At 42.2% G+C, this 22,258-nt stretch overlaps 1 protein-coding gene across 3 annotated transcripts; it reads right to left on the bottom strand.

Moving 5' to 3' along the window:
* Positions 1 to 1,085: 1,085 nt before the first annotated feature.
* RBM34 (RNA binding motif protein 34) lies at positions 1,086 to 20,644 on the bottom strand. 3 transcript variants are annotated; one of them, XM_023240383.2, is made up of 11 exons: positions 20,443 to 20,643; positions 20,159 to 20,333; positions 19,807 to 19,943; positions 15,513 to 15,744; positions 14,749 to 14,808; positions 12,407 to 12,450; positions 5,981 to 6,064; positions 5,761 to 5,824; positions 4,164 to 4,203; positions 3,810 to 3,928; positions 1,086 to 1,924 (listed from the first exon to the last, which is right to left on the bottom strand). In XM_023240383.2, exons 1-11 carry the CDS (start codon positions 20,499 to 20,501, stop codon positions 1,646 to 1,648), a joined length of 1,293 nt encoding a protein of 430 aa, XP_023096151.2. In that variant the 5' UTR covers positions 20,502 to 20,643; the 3' UTR covers positions 1,086 to 1,645. The 3 variants fall into 3 exon arrangements, with proteins under 3 accessions (XP_023096151.2, XP_023096152.2, XP_023096153.1); XM_023240384.2 differs by lacking the exon at positions 14,749 to 14,808 and having other exon boundaries at positions 20,443 to 20,644; XM_023240385.2 differs by lacking the exon at positions 19,807 to 19,943 and having other exon boundaries at positions 20,443 to 20,585.
* Positions 20,645 to 22,258: the final 1,614 nt, after the last annotated feature.

Genomic DNA, 22,258 nt, shown 5'->3' with positions numbered 1-22,258 from the left:
TATGTATTTATGTATGCACTGAATTTTACATAATAAACACCAATATACACTATAAGATATACACCATAAAAATATATGCTACATATAGTTTACATCTACAGTGATAGTTCTATCTGGTCTATAGGTGATGCATCTTTTTTTCTTTTTAATTTTTTTTAATGTTTGTTTATTTTTGAGAGAGAGAGAGAGAGAGAGAGAGACAGAGTGCAAGCAGGGGAGGAGCAGAGAGAGAGAGGGAGACACAGAATCCGAAGTAGGCTCCAGGCCGCCAGCACAGAGCCCAACGCAGGGCTCAAACCCATACACTGTGAGATTATGACCTGAGCTGAAGTCAGATGCTCAACCGACTGAGCCACCCAGGTGCCCCAGTATAGGAGATGCATCTTTATACAACTTTAACTGGTAAAATATGCAAAGATGCTCAAGATGATCAAGTATGAAGTATTTACTGAACCATACTTAACAAAAAACCAGATTCTAAGCACCATAGGGGATACTAAGCATAAAATACCCAATCTCTGGATACAGTAAAATAGAGCTCTGATTTCTACAAATTACATTTTAAAGATCATTAGGTTTCCCCGGTGCTATGACCACAAGAAGGGATTTTCAAAATAATCAGTAAAACCTCACTGTCCCTCAATCCCCTTCTCTACCTAAGTGCCATGACACCTGCATCACTGATTCCGCCTGCCTCAGATCAGCATCCCTGGATTTCTCCCACCCCCTCCCTCCTGGATGCAGACGCAGCTGGGTGAGTAAGATCTGTGAGATGGGCAACAGCTATAGCACAAGCTTCAGCCCCAAGGCAATACAATGGTATTCTCTCCTCTTGTTGAACTTTACACTTTGTGGCCTAATTACCGTATTTTATCAGAAAATATCCTTTAAACAGGATTTTTTGGAAAGATTGTTTCATTTCATTCTACTGCATGACACTAATTTAAGAATCACAAATTTTCCTGGGAGAGTATTTTTCAAATTGAGAAACAGAAATAAAAGTAGAGATCTGCTTTGTAGACAATTTACCAAGGACTTCAATAGCGAGTTTAATTACCGGTTACAAATAAGAAATCAAAGCAATATTTCATATAATATTCTTTGGTTAGTTTATTACTACGTTGATGAATTAAAATAAAAACCCAGAACTCTACTTTTCACAAGTTCAAGAGAAAGGGGAAAAAAATTTAGTGGCTGTTATACAAGAGCCCTTCAAACCCTTCTTCTTTGGGACTGTTATTTGTATTAGATCAGTATTCCTACCTATCTAGATCCAATTGGTATCAACGTGTGCATACATATATACATTTTAAATTTACTCACTTTTAGTCTCATCCCAAGTAATTCTTGAAACAACCATCTGAAGTGTTAATTACATATTTCTATCATACGCTAATACATAGCCACTAAAATTCTAAATGTTTACCTTAAGTCTAAAATCATCTCATACCATCTCATAATCACTGGTGACTAATCTGCTTACATCTTAAAACAAACGCTTCAAAGGTGCCATCACAATGTGAATAAACTAAAAATGTTCCCACGTTTCACACGCACCATCCATATAAAATTCTGCAGCTTGATACATGAGTTTACCACACTTTTATTACGAGTACTCAGTGGGAGCAAAATAACCTTCGGATTGTTACTTCTGTTTTTTCTGTTTCTTAGTCCGTCCATTTTTCTTCTGCCCTTTCTTTTTCTTCTTAAGGAGAACAGCTTTTTCTCCAATAAACAAACCTTTAGAATGTCCTACATTTTTTGAATCGAAATGAAGTCCCTGCTTAGGTTTACCGACATTCTTCGAACTGGGATTTGAATTTGGCTTTAATTTTTCTTTATTGACAGAACGCATGACTCTGAGCTTCCTTCCCATCAGTTCAGAATTATTTAACTTCAGAGCAAGATGAACAGCATCTGTATTCTGGAATAAAAATCAATATATTAATTTCCACCAGAAAGCCCCCTGCAAAGACACTAGTACTACTGTGACTTTAGTGGATTAGGAGAATTTTCAAGCTTGCACAGATAAACGCCCCTCCCACTTTGACATCCAAGAAGCGCAACCCCACGGGTTTCAGTGGCTGGGCCGGTAGTCTCGTTTTAATCATGCTCCTCACAGGTTTCTCCCCAGGAAGCACTCAGCTGCCTTGTCACATAATTAGGTAAGTCACAATCCAACAGGCTTCATTTTTCTCATTGTAAAATGGAGTTCCAACCAACTAGATCAGTCACATGCAATCTTTTAAACCAATCAGCCTCTCTTGTCACAGGCTCTTTCTGCAAAAGCTGCACTGTGTTAGCTGACTTGAGAGAAGGGAACTCCCTTTCAGTTTCTGAAATGCTGAACTAGATGCCTTGCAGAATTGTTTTTTGTTTTTGTTTTAATATTTATTGAGAGAAAGCGTGAGAGCAAGCAGGGGAAGGGCAGAGAGAGAGAGAGGGAGGGAAGGAGGGAGGGAGGGAGGGAGGGAGGGAGGGAGGGAGGGAGGGAGGGAGGGAGGGAGGGAGGGAGAATCCCAAGCAGGCTCCATGCTGTCAGAGCAGAGTTGGGACATTTAACTGACTGAGCCCCCTAGGTGCTCCTGCAGGATCCCATTTAGATCCCAAATTCTATTACTCTTTTGTTCTAATATAGAACCACTAGATGCTAACAACCCTGAATATTCATGAGATGTCTGCTAAAGGACTTTAGGAACTTATCAAGTAATTACAGCAGCAGAGGGGCACCTGGATGGCGTCGGTTAAGCAGCCAACTCGGGGTTTCAGCTCAGGACGTGATTTCACAGTTCGTGGGATAGAGCCTGGCATTAGGCTCTGTGCTGACAGCAGGAGCCTGCTTGGTATTCTCTCTCTCCCTCTCTGCCTCTCCCCCACTCGAGCCTTCTCTCAAAATGAATAAATAAATAAACCTTAAAAAAATAGTAGACAACAGAGAAACACTACAATGCATTAACGATGGCAACAAAAGGCTGTGACAGCCTTTCTCAAAAGCTGTCTGGTAATAATACATATCAAGAGTATTAAACATGGTCATTTATCTTGACCTAGTCAGTAACAGGCCTGGGGATCTATCCAAAAAAAAAGCAATCACAAACTGCACACAAACATTTGAAGGAAAAAAAACACCCCAATTTCATCATTACAGGGAAAAATAGAGAACACTGCAAATTTCCAACATTTGAGAAACATTAGGGAAAAGATAGTATAAATTACGTTACCTCACTCAAAGGAACATACTTATACAACAGAAAACACAAAGCAGGTTGCAAAATTTTACGTTCACAGATGGAAGTTCAACTTTAAAAAAGAAGGCACGGAAAAAAACTGAAAGGAAATGTTATTAACGGGTGCTTGAGGAAGGGAGAAAAACTTAAGTGCCATCAGGCATTATGAATATTCTCATAGTATGTATGTTCTGGTATTATTAGGCATGATACGCTGGTTAATATTTTGTAAACTAAATACAACTAATTTTGTACAAAGACCAAGATTTTCTTCTACCTGTGCCAACGGGTCAATTCTTTTCTCCATTTTATGGAAAGTGGAAATTCAGAGACTTAATACTTTTCATGTCCAATATCTGAAACATTATTTCATAACATCAGTGTGGAGAAAGAGGGAAGCAGAACGTCTTTTGATGAGGTGTGGTTACAGGAAGAGTACTCTAATATGGCAGATTATGAGTTTAGTTTCCTGAAGACGGAATTTGAAGGTGACGGTGACAGTTATGTCTGAGAGATGAAACAGCAGGGACAACCCCTCCAGCACATTTCAATGGACAGTGACAACGCACGAGTCTCCCATACCTCAAAGAGCACGTAACCGAAGCCTCTGCCGACTCCAGTGGCTGGGTCTCTCACAATCCTAACCGCCACAATACTCCCGCAGTCCAAAAAGTGTTCCTCAATTGCAGATTCTTCCACTTCTAAAAACAAATTCAACCAGAGCACAAGTAAAAACAGAATGGCCTTTGAAAGCTGGAGCTGTTTACTGATACAGCAAGTTAATGTAATATAGTTAATATAGCAAGCCCCACGAAAATTAGTCAAGTTACACTCTACACTTTTCCAAGTTGGTCTTAAAGCAAAACATTAAGTTACTACTCAGTTGTTATTTTCCTGTTACTTTAATGATAAATGGGTACTTTATTTAACACTTACTGTACGGGAGATTCCCCACAAATACTGATCTCTTGTCCCTCTGAAACACAAAGAAGGTTAATAAAAATCACCGGAGCTGAAAATGGAAGTGATCCGAAAATCCCCTCTTTCCCTCACCCCATGTATCTGACAGGTCTCCACTGCGCTGATTTAACTACGCACCTGTCCCTTATTGGATTCTGTTTCTTCTATCTTCCCTCTTGAAAGTGAGTAAGCACCAGAGGCAACAGGGTTTCTTTTGTTCACGGCTAGCACTAACACATGGCAGTGCCCAGGACAGGCATGCTACATTGGCACGCAAACTAGGTACCGGGCCAGACAGTAGTCTGTTGGGCATTGCGGCCACGTGGTCTCTGATGTAACTACCCTCCCAGCCTTAACAGAACGTTTACAAGTAAATGGTGGTCGTATGCTAATAAAACTTAATTTAAATAACACAGTCAGCTTAATTTAAATAACACAAGCACACTTGACCCTCAGGGTAGGTCTACATCAGAGCCAGAGAGGTCTTCCAGGCCTGGGTCATTTCTCAGCCAGCGCACTCTGACCCCCACGAAAATGCACTCTAGGTTTCGGTGGTGAGCTCTTACAAGCAGCCTTCACTCACTTTGAGAGACCTTTGTCAACTGCAAACTTACCCATCACTCCTGCATTTAAACCTGTGGGACTGCTCCTGGACAAGATCCAGACGCCTCAACACGGCAGACCACAGTCTTCATGATTTGGCCTCTCCCGTTTCTCCAACAGCAACTTATTGCTGTCTCTCTTCACACTCTACCTGCTATTAACTGCATCAAGCTCTTGCCATTCCCTAAGCAAATTAAGTTTTGGTCCCCACCACATACACTGTTTAAAATTTCTTGAGCCCAGATAACACTGACTCATCTTTCAAGTCTCCAAGAGCACCTATTCTTCTCCTGGACACCCTCCTTTGTCCCTTCTTGCTGGTACCTCCCCAAGTCAAGTGTCCCATTCCTGAGCTGACGGAGCATCCTGTGTATTTATCAGAACATAGTGCTGGGGCACCTGGGTGGCTCACTAGGTTAATTATCCGACTGTGCTGACAGCTCAGCGCCTGGAGCCTGCTTCGGATTCTGCCCCTCCCCTGTTCACACTCATAAGCTCTCTCTCTCTCTCTCAAAAATAAATACCTTAAAAAAAAAAAAGTGCCACCATCAGCCCATCTGTTTGTCTTCACCTTTGTACTGTGGACCCCTGAACCCCTACAGAACCCGGACTATAGCTCAGCACTGAGTACCTGACACAGAGTAGGGACTCAAAAACGGAGTTAACTTTCTCTATTTCGGTATGTGAAATAAGGTGTTGGCCCGGACGATCTCCAACATCCCTCCCAGGCTAACTATCTATGAATACTTGATCCGGGTGTGGGGGTACCCCGTTCTTGGAAGCTGTTGACTAAGGTCCTTGTGCCAGTCTGTGCCCCAACGTTGTGACCTCAAGGGCCAAAGTGTTTCCTTCTTGGCTTCCCTTGTGCTCACTGTTGATTCCACTCCTCTCCTTAGCGAAAGCTCGGAAGAGAACGTTTCTCTCTAGAAGACTCTAGTTAAGTTCTTTAAACAACTCAAGTACCACTTACAGATGAAGTCTCGGATGCCAGATCAACTCTAACACGAAATCCATCTGCAAACTGGGTCCCATTTCTGCATTATAAACACGAAGGGGGAAAATGGCTGTTAAAAATGAGCGCCGAGTTAACTGTAATATTTGCTCTAAAGTCAAACCAAAGAATAAAAAAAACATACTCGTGCATACTTAAATGTAATAATTCCATTCAAATGTCAAAGAGATAACATTACCTTTTCAATGCTTTTGTAGCAGCGCTCTCATCCTTAAACACAACATAAGCATTAATGTTTTTCTGATCAGGATGAATTTTACGTCTATACAAGAAAAAAAAAAGAAAAAAAACAGTGTAAAATCTGTTCATCTCAAAGTCATTAAAAAAATATAATTTGTTTTCTACTCTCAATCAGCACATATGACAAGAATTCCCAGGAGAAGTTTCATCTCTTTATAAATTTAGTAATAACGCAAAAAATAACATACAACTTACACAGATATTGGACAAAACCTGTAACTTTTGCCTTCCTATTGGTCATCACTATGAGGGAGCAAGCAAGTAGGCCCCCCCCCCAAGCAATGTCACAAAGCTAGAAACAAGAATCTTAACTGGAGCCCTGTACCTAACAACACATAAGCAGATACGAGAAGATAAAAACTATACAAATGTGTACAGCTTAGAGAAATATTAAAGATCAATAACCTTGCAGCCACTGCCCATCCCAGAGACACTCTCTGTGCCTCCACCCCTACTTTTCCAGAAACCATCTGCTTGCGTGTCTATGTAGTTTTATCACAATCAAGCGTCTATTCCTTGGTCATACTTTGGTGATGTCCACTTGGGGACTTGAAGTCGTTTGAGTCTTATTTAATCTGCAGGATTCTGCCTTTATCTCTCTCTTTACCTTACTGTTCGACCTACGGAATTTTCCAAAGCCTAGATGGTTTTGATTGCAAGCTCACAATACAGGTCAACGTGTTCCTCTGGCCTCCCTATTTCTTACAAATTGGCAGCTGGATCAGAGGTTTGCTCAGACCTGGACTGTACATCTCTGTCGGGACTGGACGTAGTGCTGTGTGCACTCAACGGGAGGCAGGTAATGACTGGTTTTCACTCTTTTTAACGACTACAGCTGCTGCTGCTCAATGCTTCCACCCACTAATTCGCAGGCTTGCAAAATGGTCATATAATTTAGATGTGACCAATCAGCAAAAAGGACCTAGTAATGACCACAGATTCTTCCCTGAAGACATGAACCTATTGTTTTTGAAGTAGCAAAAATGCTAATAAACAAATGAGTACCATCAAGAAAGGCCCTAGGAAATGTCAGGGCATTTCTCATGGCATTCTGTAATAATATACTACACTATCTGATAGTTTTCTATTGATAAAACTAACTGCGATTTATTGAATGCCTAATATAATACTAGGCACTGTATTAGTCATTTTATGTATTCATTTAGTCTCCCATCTCCGACATGGGTGTTACTTTTCTGATTTTATGGATAGGGAAGCTGAGACTCAGAGAAGTGCCATGATCACAAGGCAAGGAGTGGCCAGCCCAGGACTTCAAACAGGCCTAGGGGACTCCAGAACCCCCACACTTTCCCTGCAACACACAGCTCCTGACAACATCCTACTCAACTTGTCTTAGTGTTGAAATGTTTGCATCCTCCCCAAATTCATGTGGAAATCCATGTAACGCCCAATGTGATGGTAATAGAAGGTGAGGCCTGTGGGCGTGGCTGAGGTCATGAGGGTGGAATCCTCTTGAACAAGACTAGTGTTCTTCAAGAGACCCCACAGAACTCCTAGCCCCTTCTTTATCTTGCCGTTTGACTATAAACTGTGAGGACCGGTGAGAAGGCACTGGTTACGAATCAGTAAGCTGACCCTCACCAGAATGCAACTACACTGGCAGTTCATTCTGACTTCCAGCCTCTGAAAGTATGAGAAAGTAATTTCTATTGTTTATAAGCCATCTGGTCTGCGCCATTTTGTTGTAGCAACCCGAACAGACTAAGACAAACCCCAAGAAAACCTAAATGGAAAAGGACTTTAACAACCCTTAACTGGGGGCACCTGGGTGGCTCAGTCAATTCAAGCATCCAACTCTTGATTTTTTGCTCAGGTCACGATCCTAGGGTCATGAGATCGAGCCCTGAGTCGGGTTCTGCACGGCGCATGGAGCCTGCTTGGGGTTCTCTCCCTCTCCCTCTGCCCCTCCCCGACTTGCACTTGGGCAGGCACATGCTCTCTAAAAAAATTAAAATAAAAAATAAAAACTCTTGGGGCACCTGGGTGGCCCAGTTGGTTGAACGTCCAACTTTGGCTCAGGTCATGATCTCACAGTTTGCGGGTTCAAGCCCCATGTGGGGCTCTGTGCTGACAGCTCAGAGCCTGGAGCCTGTTTCAGATTCTGTGTCTCCCTCTCTCTCTGCCCCTCCCCTGTTCATGCTGTCTCAAGAATAAATAAACACTAAATAAATAAATAAATAAATAAATAAATAAATAAAAACTCTTAACTGCACTCTACGAGAAAAGATCCCTTGGCACAGGGAATACAGAGGGTAAGCACACAGTTCTGCCCCTTTCTATGTGGCAAGAACCTGTTTTGTATCAAGCTGGATGGGTGATTTAAAAAAACCAACGACATCTAGAGATCTAGGTATTAATGACATCTAGAGTTCCACCTGCACCCAGAAGGGAGAAAACCAGGAATAGCATCATCCCCACCCAGACACAAGAAGCCGAATAACCCACAACATTCTAACTTTTGTAGAAGCTACCAGAGCTAAAGTCCAAAGGAAACCGAGCTGAGGTCCAAAGGAAACTGGGGGGCTAAGCAAGGGCTGGGCCATCCGAGGAGACAGGAGACAGCACTGGCTCAGAAGCTGGTGCCGGACAAGGGAGCCGGGCCGATTTCAGCTAGGATTTAATACACTGCCAGAGCCGCGTGTGGGCTGGGCCCGAAATGGAATCTCTGGAGGCCAGCAACACAGATAGGCACACCCGCTTGCAGGCCCTGCTCCACCGACCTTTGCCAGTGTCCCCAGGAATGACTGAGGGCAGGTGGGAGCCCAGAGACATCCCTGGGGGGTGTGGGCTGGAGAAGAGAAGTATGGGAAGGACACAAAGCCCACCTGGATTCTTCTCCCAACGGAGAGGGCTGAGCTGCTGGGGCAGAGACAGCAAACCCCGTCATTCCCAGAGCACAGGGAATAGTCCCGGGGCCAGAGAAGGGAGGCCTCCTACCACAGGGCAAGGAGTGGGAAATGTTTTCCAGCCCAAGATCCACCAAAGACACAAGGCAGACGTTGGCTGCCACGGGAGGGAGGACCGGCCGGTGCACTGATACACAGACAGACAGGGCCGGCCTGCATCAGAGGCTGAACCGGGACAACAGACAACCCCACCGCCCCCAACCAGACCACCAAAAACCAGCACTCGCAAAGATGGATCTTCAACAAAATTTAAAACTTGGGCTCTTTAAAAGACACCCTTAAAAAGGTTAGCCACAGGGACACCTGGGTGACTCAGTTGGTTAAGTGTCTGACTTCATCTCAGGACATGATCTCCCGGTTCGTGGGTTCAAGCCCCGCGTTGGGCTCTGTGCTGACACGGGAGCCTGGAGCCTGCTTCTATTCTGTCTCCCTCTCTGCCCCTCCCCTGTTTGCATGCTGTCTCTCTCTCTCAAAAATAAATAAACATTAACAACAACAAAACAAGGTTAGCCACAGATAGGGAGGGGCAAAATATCCAAAACATATATATCAGAAAAAAGTCTGGCACCCACAATGAAAAACTGTATACAATAAGACAGACAAGCCACCAGAAAGTGGGTGAAATTTTTGAACCAACACTTCTCCAAAGAATAGATACAAGCAGCCAAAAAGCGCATGAAAAGACCCTCAATATCTTTAGTCATCAGACTAAACAGCAACTGAGACCATTACAACAAACCCTTCGAAGGGCTGAAATTAAATGACTGGCAATACCCAGTGCTGGCGAGGATGTGAAGGAAATGGGGTTCTCCCACAGAGGGTGGAATGTAACACGGTGAGGCCACTTCAGAAATTTATTTGACAGCTTCTTAGAAAACGGACATATACCTAGCACAAGACCCAGCAGTCCCACACCTCCAGATACTTTAGCAAGAAAAATAATGTGTACACCAATGTGTTCAGAACTTTATTCGTGATAGCCCCAACCCGGAAGTAACCCAAACCTTCATCAAGCTGGCAAATGGATGGATACATTCTGGTACAGCCACACCATGGAATACTACTGGGCAATAACAAAAGAACAAGCCACGGAGCATCCAACAGTGTGAGTGATCTCCAGTTTATAGTAAGTGCAAAAAAGGAAGACGCAGAGTATACATGTTGAATACAACTGCATCAAAAGGTATGTGGGGGGCTGGGGGGGAGGGGAGAAAGTATATATACGTGTATCAATTCGTAAATGTCTCTAGGAGGTTATACTAAAAAGTAAAAACAGCAGCAGCCTGGGGCAGGAACTTGGCTGACTAGGGTAAAGGTCCAGGAGCGAAACTTTTCACTGCATACACTTTTACACTTTATTTTTAACCACTTGCCTCATTATTTATTCAAATAATTAAATTTAAGAAATTTTTTGATTGGGGCAGGTGGTCAGGGCCAATGGCAACCACAGGGCATAAATTCTATTTTTCTGGCATCACAATTCCTCAGTACTATTATACACTCCTATTGGCATCTTGGTTTCTGCTGAAACTTGGGCCCTGGCTTTTAGCCTCCTCCAGGAAGAAGTCCATACGACCTGAAGAAGAGCTGTGTCTTACCAAGTTTTCCATTCTTTACAGCTCTGAACAATAATACCCTGCATGTGGAAGGACTTAACATGTGTGGCTACCCCACAAACGTTACTGGAACCAGGAACACAGAGTAACACATATTTATTAAGTGTTAATACAAATGCTGTGATGGGTATGGGATAAAACTGGCAAGAACCTGGTCTGCCAAAGAAGTCTAAATTAAGAATGAACGTAAACATGAATGCACCAAGATGCTCAAAGGAACTGCCGTAATTAAAAAATCCTGTTATTGGAGGACTCCCAGAAATTTCTGTGAAATTTTACGTGAGCAGAGCTGACACACGATGTTACCTTAGCTGAACATAGTGAATTATGTTGTCATTAGTACAACATAGTGATTCAACTGAATTTTTTTTTAACTTTATTCAATCAGTACTGGCTGAGGCAACTCATGACTTCTTTTTCTTTTGATTGAGATGTAATTGACATGTAACATTATACTAGCTTCTGTTGTACAATATAATGATTTGGTGCATATATGGACTGTGAAATGCTCACCCCAATAGGTCTGGTTGACATCCATCACCACACAGGGTTACACGGTTTTTTCTTGTGATGAGAACTTTTAAGATCTACTCTCTTGGCAACTTTCAAATACCCAAGACAGTGTTATTAACAATAGTCACCATGCTGTACATGACATCCCCATGACTTACTTATTTTATACCTGGAAATTTGTACCTTTTGACCCCCTTCAGCCATTTCACCCCCACCTCCTCCCCTGGCAACCACCCACCTGTTCTCTGTGTCTTCGAGTTGTTTTTCATTCTCTGGCTTACTTCACTTAGCATAATGCCTTCAAGGTCCACCCACGTTGTCAAAAATATAAAGATTTCTTTCCCTTTTTTAGGTCTGAATAATATTCCTGTGTGTGTGTTTATCCAATTATCTATTGATGGACACTTAAGGCTGCTTCCGTGTTTTGGCTATTGTAAATAATGCCACAATGTTTTCAAAGTACACTATCTTATCTAATATAACCATACCTATATATCAATGTAATCTGTAGACCTATTAATATAGCTATATCTAAATCCTAGTTAGAAAAAAAGAACCCAAGATTAGAGATTAATAGGAGACTCTGCATAGAACTGAAAGTGAATGAGAAATACAGGTTGTATGTTTTAAATTTATATGTCAGTTATACTTCAATTTTAAAAATTAATGAGAAATGAAGGGAGAGTAAAGAAAACTTTTGTGTCTCATCCATGGCACTAGGTGGATAAGGAGGGTAGGGGAAAATCCCCTGAGAATATGAACTTGTGAGCCACACTACCAGCACAGTCCCCAAACCTTCAAACAGAGAGCTTAAAGTGGTCTTGAGCTGGTAGTACCCCCAGGTAACCTGACAGAAGCAAACATGTATTCTCTGGAAAAACCTGACCGGCTAACCGCAACTATGGGGCACCCCTGATTTTCAGATGCATCCTGACTTCAAAATGTTAAGGTATGGGAAAATGTGTGACTTAGAACTGATAAAATACAGTATTTATGATTTATACTACAATATTTGGGCATAAAATTTCCTTATTCTCTTCCAAACATAATGCTTGATTAAATGTCCTTGAAAATTCTCATGGCACATTTTCCAGCAACTTATTTATAATATTTAATGCGATTCTACAATTTATGTTAAAGCTTAAAGACAAACATCTGATAAATTTACCCACTATTGCAGTCATAAGAAAATAGTCAAGTAGTATGATGTATCATCGAAAAATAAAAATCCACGAAAACACGGTCTTAAGTTTTAACCAAAATGGAAGAGAGTTTAAGACTACTCCCTTTCTCTCATTATAAACTTACTTTATTGCTGCCAACTTTTTGGACAGAGTTCCCTCTGCTGGAATCTTTTAAGAGAGAAAAAAAAAGGGGGGGACAGGTATTAGAGAAAATTCATTATCCAAAATATTACTTCAAATTAATTATATTTTAATTAATCGAATTCTAAATGTCTTATTCTGATGTGATGTAATTAAAACATTCTAGGGAATCAGAAACAACCATCCTAATGTTATATGAATGGGATCTGGTGGCTTAGGCCAAAATTTTACAGGCAATGACTTTTAATCTAAATGGAAGTAAACATACTGTGCCCTCAACTTGGGTCAGATGACTCAAAGGGGTCTCTGGACATAAGGGGATATGGAGGTTAAAGACGTGTAAGAAAAATGTAAGGAAAATTGTTTTATAAAATAAGCTTGGAAAAAAGCAACACGTCTATATCAACATTTTATTGTACGTGCTATATGATTTTACTTTTTTGTACATTCTGTATGATTTTAAATATGTCTAAATAAATTGGGAAATAATGTAAAGACATTATTTCATCCATATGTCTAAGGGTCAGTATATGCCAGCTGGCAAAAAAAAAAAAAAAAAAATCATTGTATCTTTAATTGGGCAAATAAGGGAAACCCCTTTACATTCAAATTCACTTTCTTTTCAGCCCTATACAGTATTACTTTTGTACTATTTAAGAGTGAGGGGTTAGGGAGGGAAAACTTTATGGAGGAGATGGAAATTCAGGTCAACAACTCTGACCGTCAGCAAGGCGCCAGTCCTGAGATACTGGCAGAGGCACTGAAATGCCTCAGCCAGGTACTGACAAGACAAAGGTGAAAAGATATAGACCCTGCAAGTTCACAGAGCAGCACCATCTATGAATGTCAGTTTAATTTAGGGCAGTTACTATAAATGTCCCCTGGAAATCTTAGTCATCTGATATAAATTCTCAGTTTGCCTTACTCACAAACTCTGAAAATACAGACAGTGTAACCGTGCAAGACATGAGAAATGCCCAAGTGAACAATCAACAGGTGAATGATGGTCATCAAAACACACTTACTAGGTGTCTTCTAGGAGCCCTCAAGCATCCGTATCTTGTTACTGAAGATACAAATGAGTAGGTAAGACACAAAGCAGTAAGGTACAGAAATAGAGGGGAAAAAAAACCTTGATGGTATAAAGTATAAAAAGAAAAACTTGAGTAATTAACATTTTAATCGCCTACCAAAACACAGACTGTATCTCACTAGGCAAAATGAGACTTTGAGGAGGAGTCGCAACAAAACCAATGAACTGAGCAAAAAGAAGAGTGAGAAAGCACTAGTGTCTGATCAGCAACGAGGGCAGCTCCCAGGCTGCAGGAGAGTCACACGTGGCCTCAGGGCCACCCTGTGTTGACTGTCAGGCTAAGAACCAGGACAGAATTCACTCACAGCAAGGCAAATGTAAGGGCTTTAGGCAAGTCCATATATGCTTCATGTGCACAATGTGCAGGTACTGGTGACCCACGAATGAGCAAGGCAAACCGGCTATCTGCTATCAGCTTTCAGTCTGGTGGGGCAGACGAATAATGGAACGACTACAGAACAGTGTCATAAGCACCATAATGAAGTATGGGGTGCCGGAGAATGCACAACAGAGTCATCAAACAGACCGGTAATCCAGGGATAGAGCAAGATCCCCAAAAGTAATACCAGGCCAAAGTGCGTGTGTGTGTGCGCGCGCGCGTGCACACAGAAGTGATGTGGTACCTATATGTGTAATGATCATGAGTTCCAGGAAGAAGTACTTTAAAATTTTTAACACTTATTCATTTTTTGACACACAGAGCGCGAGTTAGGGAGGGGCAGAGAGAGAAGGAGACACAGAATCCGAAGCAAGCTCCAGGCTCTGAACTGACGGCACAGAGCCCAACGCGGGGCTCGAACTCACCGAGTGTGAGACCATGACCTGAGCTGAAGTCAGACGCTTAACCGACTGAGCCACCCAGGCGCCCCTGGGAAGAAGTACTTTAGGGAAATTAAGTTGACAGTGGTAGGTACTGTCTGAAGTACACCAACGTCCTGGACTGAATGCCTTGGAGCTCAGAAATGCTATTCCACACGTATTAATGTTCCGCAAACAAAAGTCACACATCCACCCTCCTACAATGATATCATTTTACTGTGTGAACGCATTAATTTAACAGAGTCCAGGAGTCAGAAGTAGATCTTAAGCGCACTTCTTCTCTGGGGCTAGATTTGAACCTGTTGATTCAAAAGGCTGTGCTTCTCCATCTCACTAATACCAACATGTTAATAAGCCTGACTTAAACGAATACGTTTCGAGATTTGCAATTTCAAGACAGGGAGAAAACATACCAGAGAACGAAATCGTACAGATTCTATCTGTCCATACTCTTTAAAAAATGACTTCAGCTTCTAAAATAAAAAAACATATATACTTTAGTCTACTTTCAGAACATCAAGTAAGTGCTACAAAAAAGCATTAAGTAAAACCATCTGATCATCTTTTACTGCCAGGTTTTCTTTTAAGAACATTTCAGGAACAAGGGACTACTCGGTTGGACGACAAAAAATAGTTTCCACACACATATATATACACATAAAACGCATCTCAAGTTTTTGTTAGTATCCATAAGGTACGCATTTTTGTTTTTGAATCTTTTATAATCTTTGCCACATGTAAACTGTAAAAGTAAAGGGCATATTTTGGGTTTAGTAAATCCCACATAATGGAAGAACCTCAGGATGTATTCATTCATTTATATAACTATTTATTGAGCCCCTTACTCTACGCTAGGCATGATTTCAGGTTTACGTTCTAGTGACATGTAACAGAAAAGAGGGCTGGAAGGAATAAAAAAAACAAAACCAAACCAGGAGGCCACTGCAATACTGTTTGCAGATTTGCAAAAGGATGAATAAGGGCAGTGACTATGGGAATGGAGAGGAGAAGGTGTATACCAGAATCAATCTACAGAATGATTCATGTAATCATTTACAATGAAGCTATATGTTAATGACTTATTAATTATGCATTTATTCAATAAAGGAAGAGTAAACAAAGTTATGAGTTATTAAGTTCTCTGAATCCTTACAACATGTAGATTATACACACTTACCTTCTTATTACACGTGACAGGCAAATTCCCAACAAACACCGTTCTCTCATTCTTTAATCTTTCTTCTTCTTGGTTGATTTCAATTTTCTTTCTCTGATTTACAACTGTGTGATCTACATCATCAAGTACTTTTTTATCTGCTGCTTTAATACCAGATTGAGAAGCACTCCTTTTCTGTCCTTGTTTTTGGTGAATTTCTTCTTCTAAATCAGCACTTGCTAGGGCGTTTTCCCTTTACGAGGCCATGAAAAAAAAAAAAAGGTGAAAAGAAAAGAAAAGAATAAGAGTCCTAGAAGTCCGATGTAGTATCTGACAAAGCACAAAGATTTGAAATATTTCTCACCTACTTCTAGCTTTCCTAAATATAAACTTATGATTCACAAATATATCTAAATTTAAGAAACAACATTATCAAAAAGTGACCAGTACCTCTAGAATACTCAAGATTAGAAAAAATTGGAGCACCCGGGTGGCTCAGTTGGTTAAGCGTCTGACTCTTGGTTTCAGTTCAAGTCATGATCTCACAGTTCCTGAGTTCAAGCCCCACATCAGGCTCCACACCGGCAGTGCGGACCCCGCTTTGGATTCTCTCTCTCTGTCCCTCCCCCACTCATGCTCTCTCTCCAAATATAAATAATTTTTTTTAAAAAAAGAATGGTGTATTAAAAAAAAGATTAGAAAAAACTAAGCTCAATTTTTGAAGATATGTTAAAACTGTCAGGTTATTGCAGAGCAACAAAAGTTGCTCATTTAAACAAAAGTTGTAAAGCTCTTGGAGGTCTAGTTTATGCTCTATGAATGCCCAGTTTCATTCTCTGCTCTAGAACTCCGGGGGATCTGCAGCACTTATAGGGGGTCTATAAAGGTTAAAATGGCTGCAAAATACTTTGTAAAAGCAATGTGGCCAATAGGGAAAACCAGATTTCCTACTTTTAACTGTAATATTTAAAGGACTGCTTGTCAAAGTACATTCTGAAATGGCAAATACAATAAAAACCTTGGTGCACATGGGTAAGCGAGATCTGAGCATCAATTCTAACAGAGAACTGACAGGGACCGTATGTATGCATATATACATATATATACACACACACACACACACACACACACACACACACACACACACACACACATATTTTAAGTTTATCTACTTATTTTTTTAGTAACCTCTACACCCAAAGTGGGGCTCACACTCACAACCCCATGGTCAAGAGTCGCATGCTCTTCCAACTGAGCCAGTAGGCGCCCGGGGACTGGGATCTTAAGGAGGCAACGGTAATACGAGTCGAGTCGTGGGTAGTAAATGATTCATTCACTCAGTAAATATTTACTGGGTTCCTATTCTGTTCTAGCGTCTGGGGATAGAAAGATAAAGAGACTATTAAAAACCTTGCAATACTCCAGCCTCTGAAGAGATAAGCAAAGTTCACAAAACAATGGTGACATGGTGTAGAAAAATAAAAGACACATGAAAGGCTTCTCAGGGGAGGGAAAGGCCGTGTCTGGCACATTGTCCTCAGTAAATTTTGACATTCTTCTTCCACTAGACCGTAAGTTCCACTAAGGAGAGGGTTCATGTCTAGTTTTTTGTCCACTATGGCATATAAAGTACCAAGCAGGAGTGAAAGGAACCGGGACGGTATGGCAGGAACCAGGTCAAGGACCATGGCTGTTATGTGCAAGTGCTTAGATTGTATCCCACAGAACTTAAAGAGCCATTGAAAATTTTGGGGCACCTTACAAAGATCATTTGGGCAGCAGGGCAGAAGATGCTTAGGGAAGGGGCAAGGCTGGAAAAGGGAGACCGGTACGGAGAGAGTTATAACTGCATGTATCTGAGAAGACAACAGACCAACTTGAGCAAGGGAGGGGTGGAAAGGGAACAAGAGATATTAAAGGCAGCACCATCAGGACCCGGCAGCTGAGTAGAACACAGGGAAAAGAGGGGGTATAAGATGACTCCCAAGTCACTGGCTCAGGCAACTGGATGGAAGATTGGTGGTACCATTCCTGCGGACAAACAGGTCTCAGGAGCCTACGCAGCTCAGTCTGAAGCATTCTGAACTTGAGGTGCAGGTGACTCTCAAACAACAGGGGTCTGAACTCCACTTAAACGTGGATTTTTTTTTTTTTTTGATAAATGTGGTACAGTACTACAAATGTATTTTCTCTTCCTTATGATTTTTTTTTGAAATTTTTAATGTTTATTTATTTTTGAGACAGAGAGAGACAGAGCACGAACGGGGGAGGGGCAGAGAGAGAGAGGGAGACACAGAATCTGAAGCAAGCTCCAGGCTCCGAGCTGTCAGCAGAGCTCGACGCGGGGCTGGAACTCACAGACCGTGAGATCATGACCTGAGCTGAAGTCGGATGCCCAACCGAGCCACCCAGGCGTCCCTTCCTTATGATTTTTAATAACATTTTCTCTAGCTCACTTTATTATAAGAATACAGTACATGACATATATAACATACAAAATACATGTTTACCTACTATTTATGGTAAGGCTTCTGGTCAACCGTAGGCTATTAGTAGTTAAGTTTTGGGGGAGTCAAAAGTTATATGTGGATTTTTGACTGTGTGGGGGTCAGTGCTCCTAACCTTTCCATTGTTCAAAGGTCAACTGTATCTAGAATATACAGGTGCAGATGCCAGCAGGCAAACAGATACACGGATTAGATCAGGAGAGAAATCAGAATGGTGCAGCCACGGGCATAAAGGAGACTGCTCAGAATGAAGGGTAGAAAAAAGTCCTGAGAAGACGACCACAGAATCCTGGGGGAAATCAACATTTACAGAGTAGGCAGGAGAAGAGGTACCCACAAGAACACTGAGAAGGAACAGACAAACAAGAGGGGAATCAGAAGAGACTGCGATAAAAGAATCTAATAGCTTCAGGAAGAAAAGCCACCATGTGGAATGGAACAGGGAAGAGGCTGTACTGCCTATTAAAGATGGCAAGTGTGGGGCGCCTGGGTGACTCAGTCGGTTAAGCGTCCAACTTCTGCTCAGGTCACGATCTCGCGGTTCATGAGTTCAAGCCCCGCATCGGGCTCTGTGCTGACAGCGCAGAGCGTGGAGCCTGCTTGGGATTCTGTGTCTCCCCCCCTCTCTGCCCCTCCCCTGCTTGTGCTCTCTGTCTCTCAAAAAATGAATAAATGTTAAAAAAAGAAAAATAAAGAAAAAACATGGCAAGTGGGTCAGGATATCTTCACTGCACGCTGCTTCGGAAGTTTGGGGAGATCACATAAAAACACAACAAGTGAACAGTCGGATTCAACACGTCAGAACAACAAGTTCCTGGAAGAGAAAATAGATCAGGAAAAGGAAGAACACATGTATAAAGTTTTTCTGAAAGCTTGACTATGAAGGGAAGGACTGAGGGCATCGTAGCAAAGATAGGGTTCAGTTTTGTTAAATTTCTCTTTTTAGGATGAGACACTTGAGGACATTTGTACAGGAGACAGATGAAAGCCACAGGAAGGAGAAGAAAATGGATATAGCTGAGGCAATAATCCGGAGGGAGACAAAAGAGGCACAGGTGACCAAATTAACCTTGGACAAGGAGCGAGACACCTTTCTCTGAGAGAAAGTAAAAAAAATTAAGGGGCTTGAAGAGAGTGGCTTCACAGACCAAGGAAAGTTACCAGGGAGCCTGTGATGTGACCGCTATTCGGATCTTGATCAAATAAACTGTAATGAAAACATTTTTTTTTTAACGTTTATTTATTTTTGAGACAGAGAGAGACAGAGCATGAACGGGGGAGGGTCAGAGAGAGAGGGAGACACAGAATCGGAAGCAGGCTCCAGGCTCTGAGCCGTCAGCCCAGAGCCCGACGTGGGGCTCGAACTCACGGACCGCGAGATCGTGACCTGGCTGAAGTCGGACGCTTAACCGACTGAGCCACCCAGGCGCCCCATGAAAACATTTTTTAAGCTAATGGGGGAAATCTGATCTCTGAGTTTGGGAAAACAAAACTCATCTTTTTCATGCTGGGATATTTACACATTTAGATTCCAGACCTTAAATCTGCTTCCACTTAATGAGGGAGATATGAAGGGTAAAGATGGAACAAGACTGGCCAAGGATTATGGGTATATGTGCTGGGTATATGAGGTTCTCATCCTTTTCAACTTTTGAGTATGTATGACATTTTACACAACAAAAATTTTTTTCTGTAAAACCTAGAACTACGAGATGAGCAAAACACTAAGATGAAGAGTGCAGGTATAAAAATCTCAAATTCTTTACCATCTAATTTCTTTAACATCAGCTTAAGACAAGTCTACCGACCTGTTTGCCAACTTTTTGTCTGCAGCAGAAAGTTTCTTCTTCACTTTCATTTCTTGTGAAGGTTCTTGCAAAAGTGGTCCTTGAATTTGGGATGTACCTTCTTCCTCCTCATCCCGTTTTCTTTTTTTGGTGGTTTCCTTTTAAAAGTTGGAAGCTATGTTTGAGACCCCATCTTTTTAAATAATTTAGTAGTCTTCCTAAATTAGCAAGTGTTCTCTCTCACTGGATTCCGGTAATGAAAGCTTACTTAAAATTAACCCTATCTGCCCCGCTTTAGAAATCATGCCCTGCGAGGCAGACTCTTCTAAAAGCCGTTCTGACGGGACGTTCGGAACAGAATTCAGTGACTTACTTTAGGCACAGGCACATACACGGGTTGGAGCTGAGGCTCAGAAGAGCTGAAGAGGGACGCCAACCGAGCTGTACTATTTCTGGAGGGGCGCCTGCCCTGGAGCAAGCTGCTGGCGACTTGTCCAACCACATAGTCTCCGGCCAGACTCCCGCGAACGCCGTCCTCCGGGTTGTCTCTATAGACACCGACGCCAGAAACTCAGCCACGCCAGGCCCCACCGTTTCGCCCTCCAGAGCTCCCGAACGCACACCCCTGCCCAGGCGGACGTGCCACCCGCCACTCACCTCTCCTGGGCACCTTTCTTTTTCTTCCTCTTGTTCTTTCCTTCCACCGGCGTCCCCATCTTGAGGCTTTCTAGACAGCGGCGGCGCACGAGCCCGGCACTTCCGGGTCCCGGCTACTTCCGCTCCAGGAACCACGCCCCTTCCGGCCTGGGCTGAGCGGGAGCCAGAGACAACCGGCGAGCGGGCGCAGGGCTTCCGATGCCGGGTTGGACCTCTTCAGGCTGGAAAGAAACCTTTCTTGGGAGTGCAGGAAGTCTTCGAGAGTAGTTGATGCCTGAAGTATAAAGAAGAATCAGCCAGGCTGGGTGTGGGGTGCCACTCCAAGCGGAGAGAAACACGGTCGAAAACCCCTGAATCACTGAAGAGGAGGGAGGGAGGTTTATCAAGAAATGAGGTTACAGGGATGTAGGCTACACAGTAATTGGTGAATCGGTGCGAAGCGTACATGGGCATTTTCTGCACTGCTCTGGCAACTTTTCTGGTATTTCACACTATTTCAAAATAACGTTTAAGGTAAACTCCAGCTCTAACCTGCTCTGCCTAGCTATTCTACCAGATCCTGGGCACTGAAAACTCCTATTTTCTCAGCCTAACTTCCCAGACTCCTCTCCCTCCAAACCCGCACATTCTAGCCTTTTTTATTCCTTGTTATTTATTCCTTTACCCGAAAGGAATGCCAGCTCAGATATCCCTTAGAAAAATCTCCCAGTTACTTACAATAGATTTTTTTCCAAGCCTTCATCTAACTGCGCTAGTGTCAATGTATTTACCCTTTTTCTTATTTACCTTATTTCTGTATTTCTACTTGCCGTACCTAGTGAATGTTCGATAAATTGATTTTTAAGTAATAAAAGTATCAAATTGTTGTTAAGTAATTGAATTCAGAACTTTGGTGGTAAAATCGGATTTAATTTTGACTCGAGAATAGACGTGCTTTCTGAAAGCTGCTTAAAAGAAGTAACTGAGAATATATGTGACCCTTTTATAGACTGTATCAGAAAACTTGATGGAAAACACCCAATATTCAACTGCTTGGCTCTGGTCTCGATTTCCGAGTCTCTCGTTTAGGCTTCCCGTAATCGTGACCTTGTATTTCACAAAAGATGAGACCAATCCAACTGTCTGTATTTGCAATTCAGGCACCTCGCTCCATCTATCCTATGCAGTCCAATGAAGAAATTCTACTCAATTTTTCTTTCAGAAGGTCTCCCAATCCCATTCTCATCCCCACTCTCTCTAGCATTATTCCAAGAATCACTTCCTATCCGTAGCACTTGCAACCTCATCACATCTGGCCTTTCCTGACTCTTCCTCTCCACTCTTACCTACACATTCCATTTCTAGATGAAACTCCCTCAAATGTTACTTTAAGGATTGCAGCTCCTGTGTGTCACCATCACATCTGTCATCATAATCCCTGGATGCTCATTCACCGCCCCCTCTAGACTCCTAACCACTGGCTTTCCCTGACTGTACAATTTGGCACATATTTTGTTAAGCCTTACATAGATTACTTCCACAATAAAACCATGAAACTATTGCTGCTTGGGGATCACATCTAATAGACACAAAACCCATCATGATGGTAGTCAAAAATCCCTAAATAGGTTAAAATTAAAAGAAAGGTGGAGAAATGGGCTCACAAAGAACGAAAGGGAGCACACACTCCTAGAGGAAAATAATTAGGATGAAAGAGGCTGTGGTTGGACAGTTAAAAAATGATCCCCACTGCTGTTCAGAACTGGTTTTTAACTGTTTAGAGATCACTTAATGCCTCTGAAGAGTTTAAAGTATAAGGACTCTCTTCATAGAAAGA

The sequence above is a fragment of the Felis catus genome, chromosome D2 (assembly GCF_018350175.1).
Source record: "Felis catus isolate Fca126 chromosome D2, F.catus_Fca126_mat1.0, whole genome shotgun sequence".
Taxonomy (NCBI): domain Eukaryota; kingdom Metazoa; phylum Chordata; class Mammalia; order Carnivora; family Felidae; genus Felis; species Felis catus.
This window is presented reverse-complemented; position numbering and strand designations above follow the sequence as displayed.

Coding starts and splice junctions, on each gene's coding strand:
- RBM34 (XM_023240383.2), bottom strand. CDS start 20,501: ATGGGGACGCCGGTGGAAGGAAAGAACAAGAGGAAGAAAAAGAAAGGT. Junction 6,065..12,406: donor AAAAAGTTGGCAGCAATAAA/GTAAGTTTATAA, acceptor TTTCTTGTATAG/ACGTAAAATTCATCCTGATC. Junction 4,204..5,760: donor TGGCATCCGAGACTTCATCT/GTAAGTGGTACT, acceptor TTTGTGTTTCAG/AGGGACAAGAGATCAGTATT.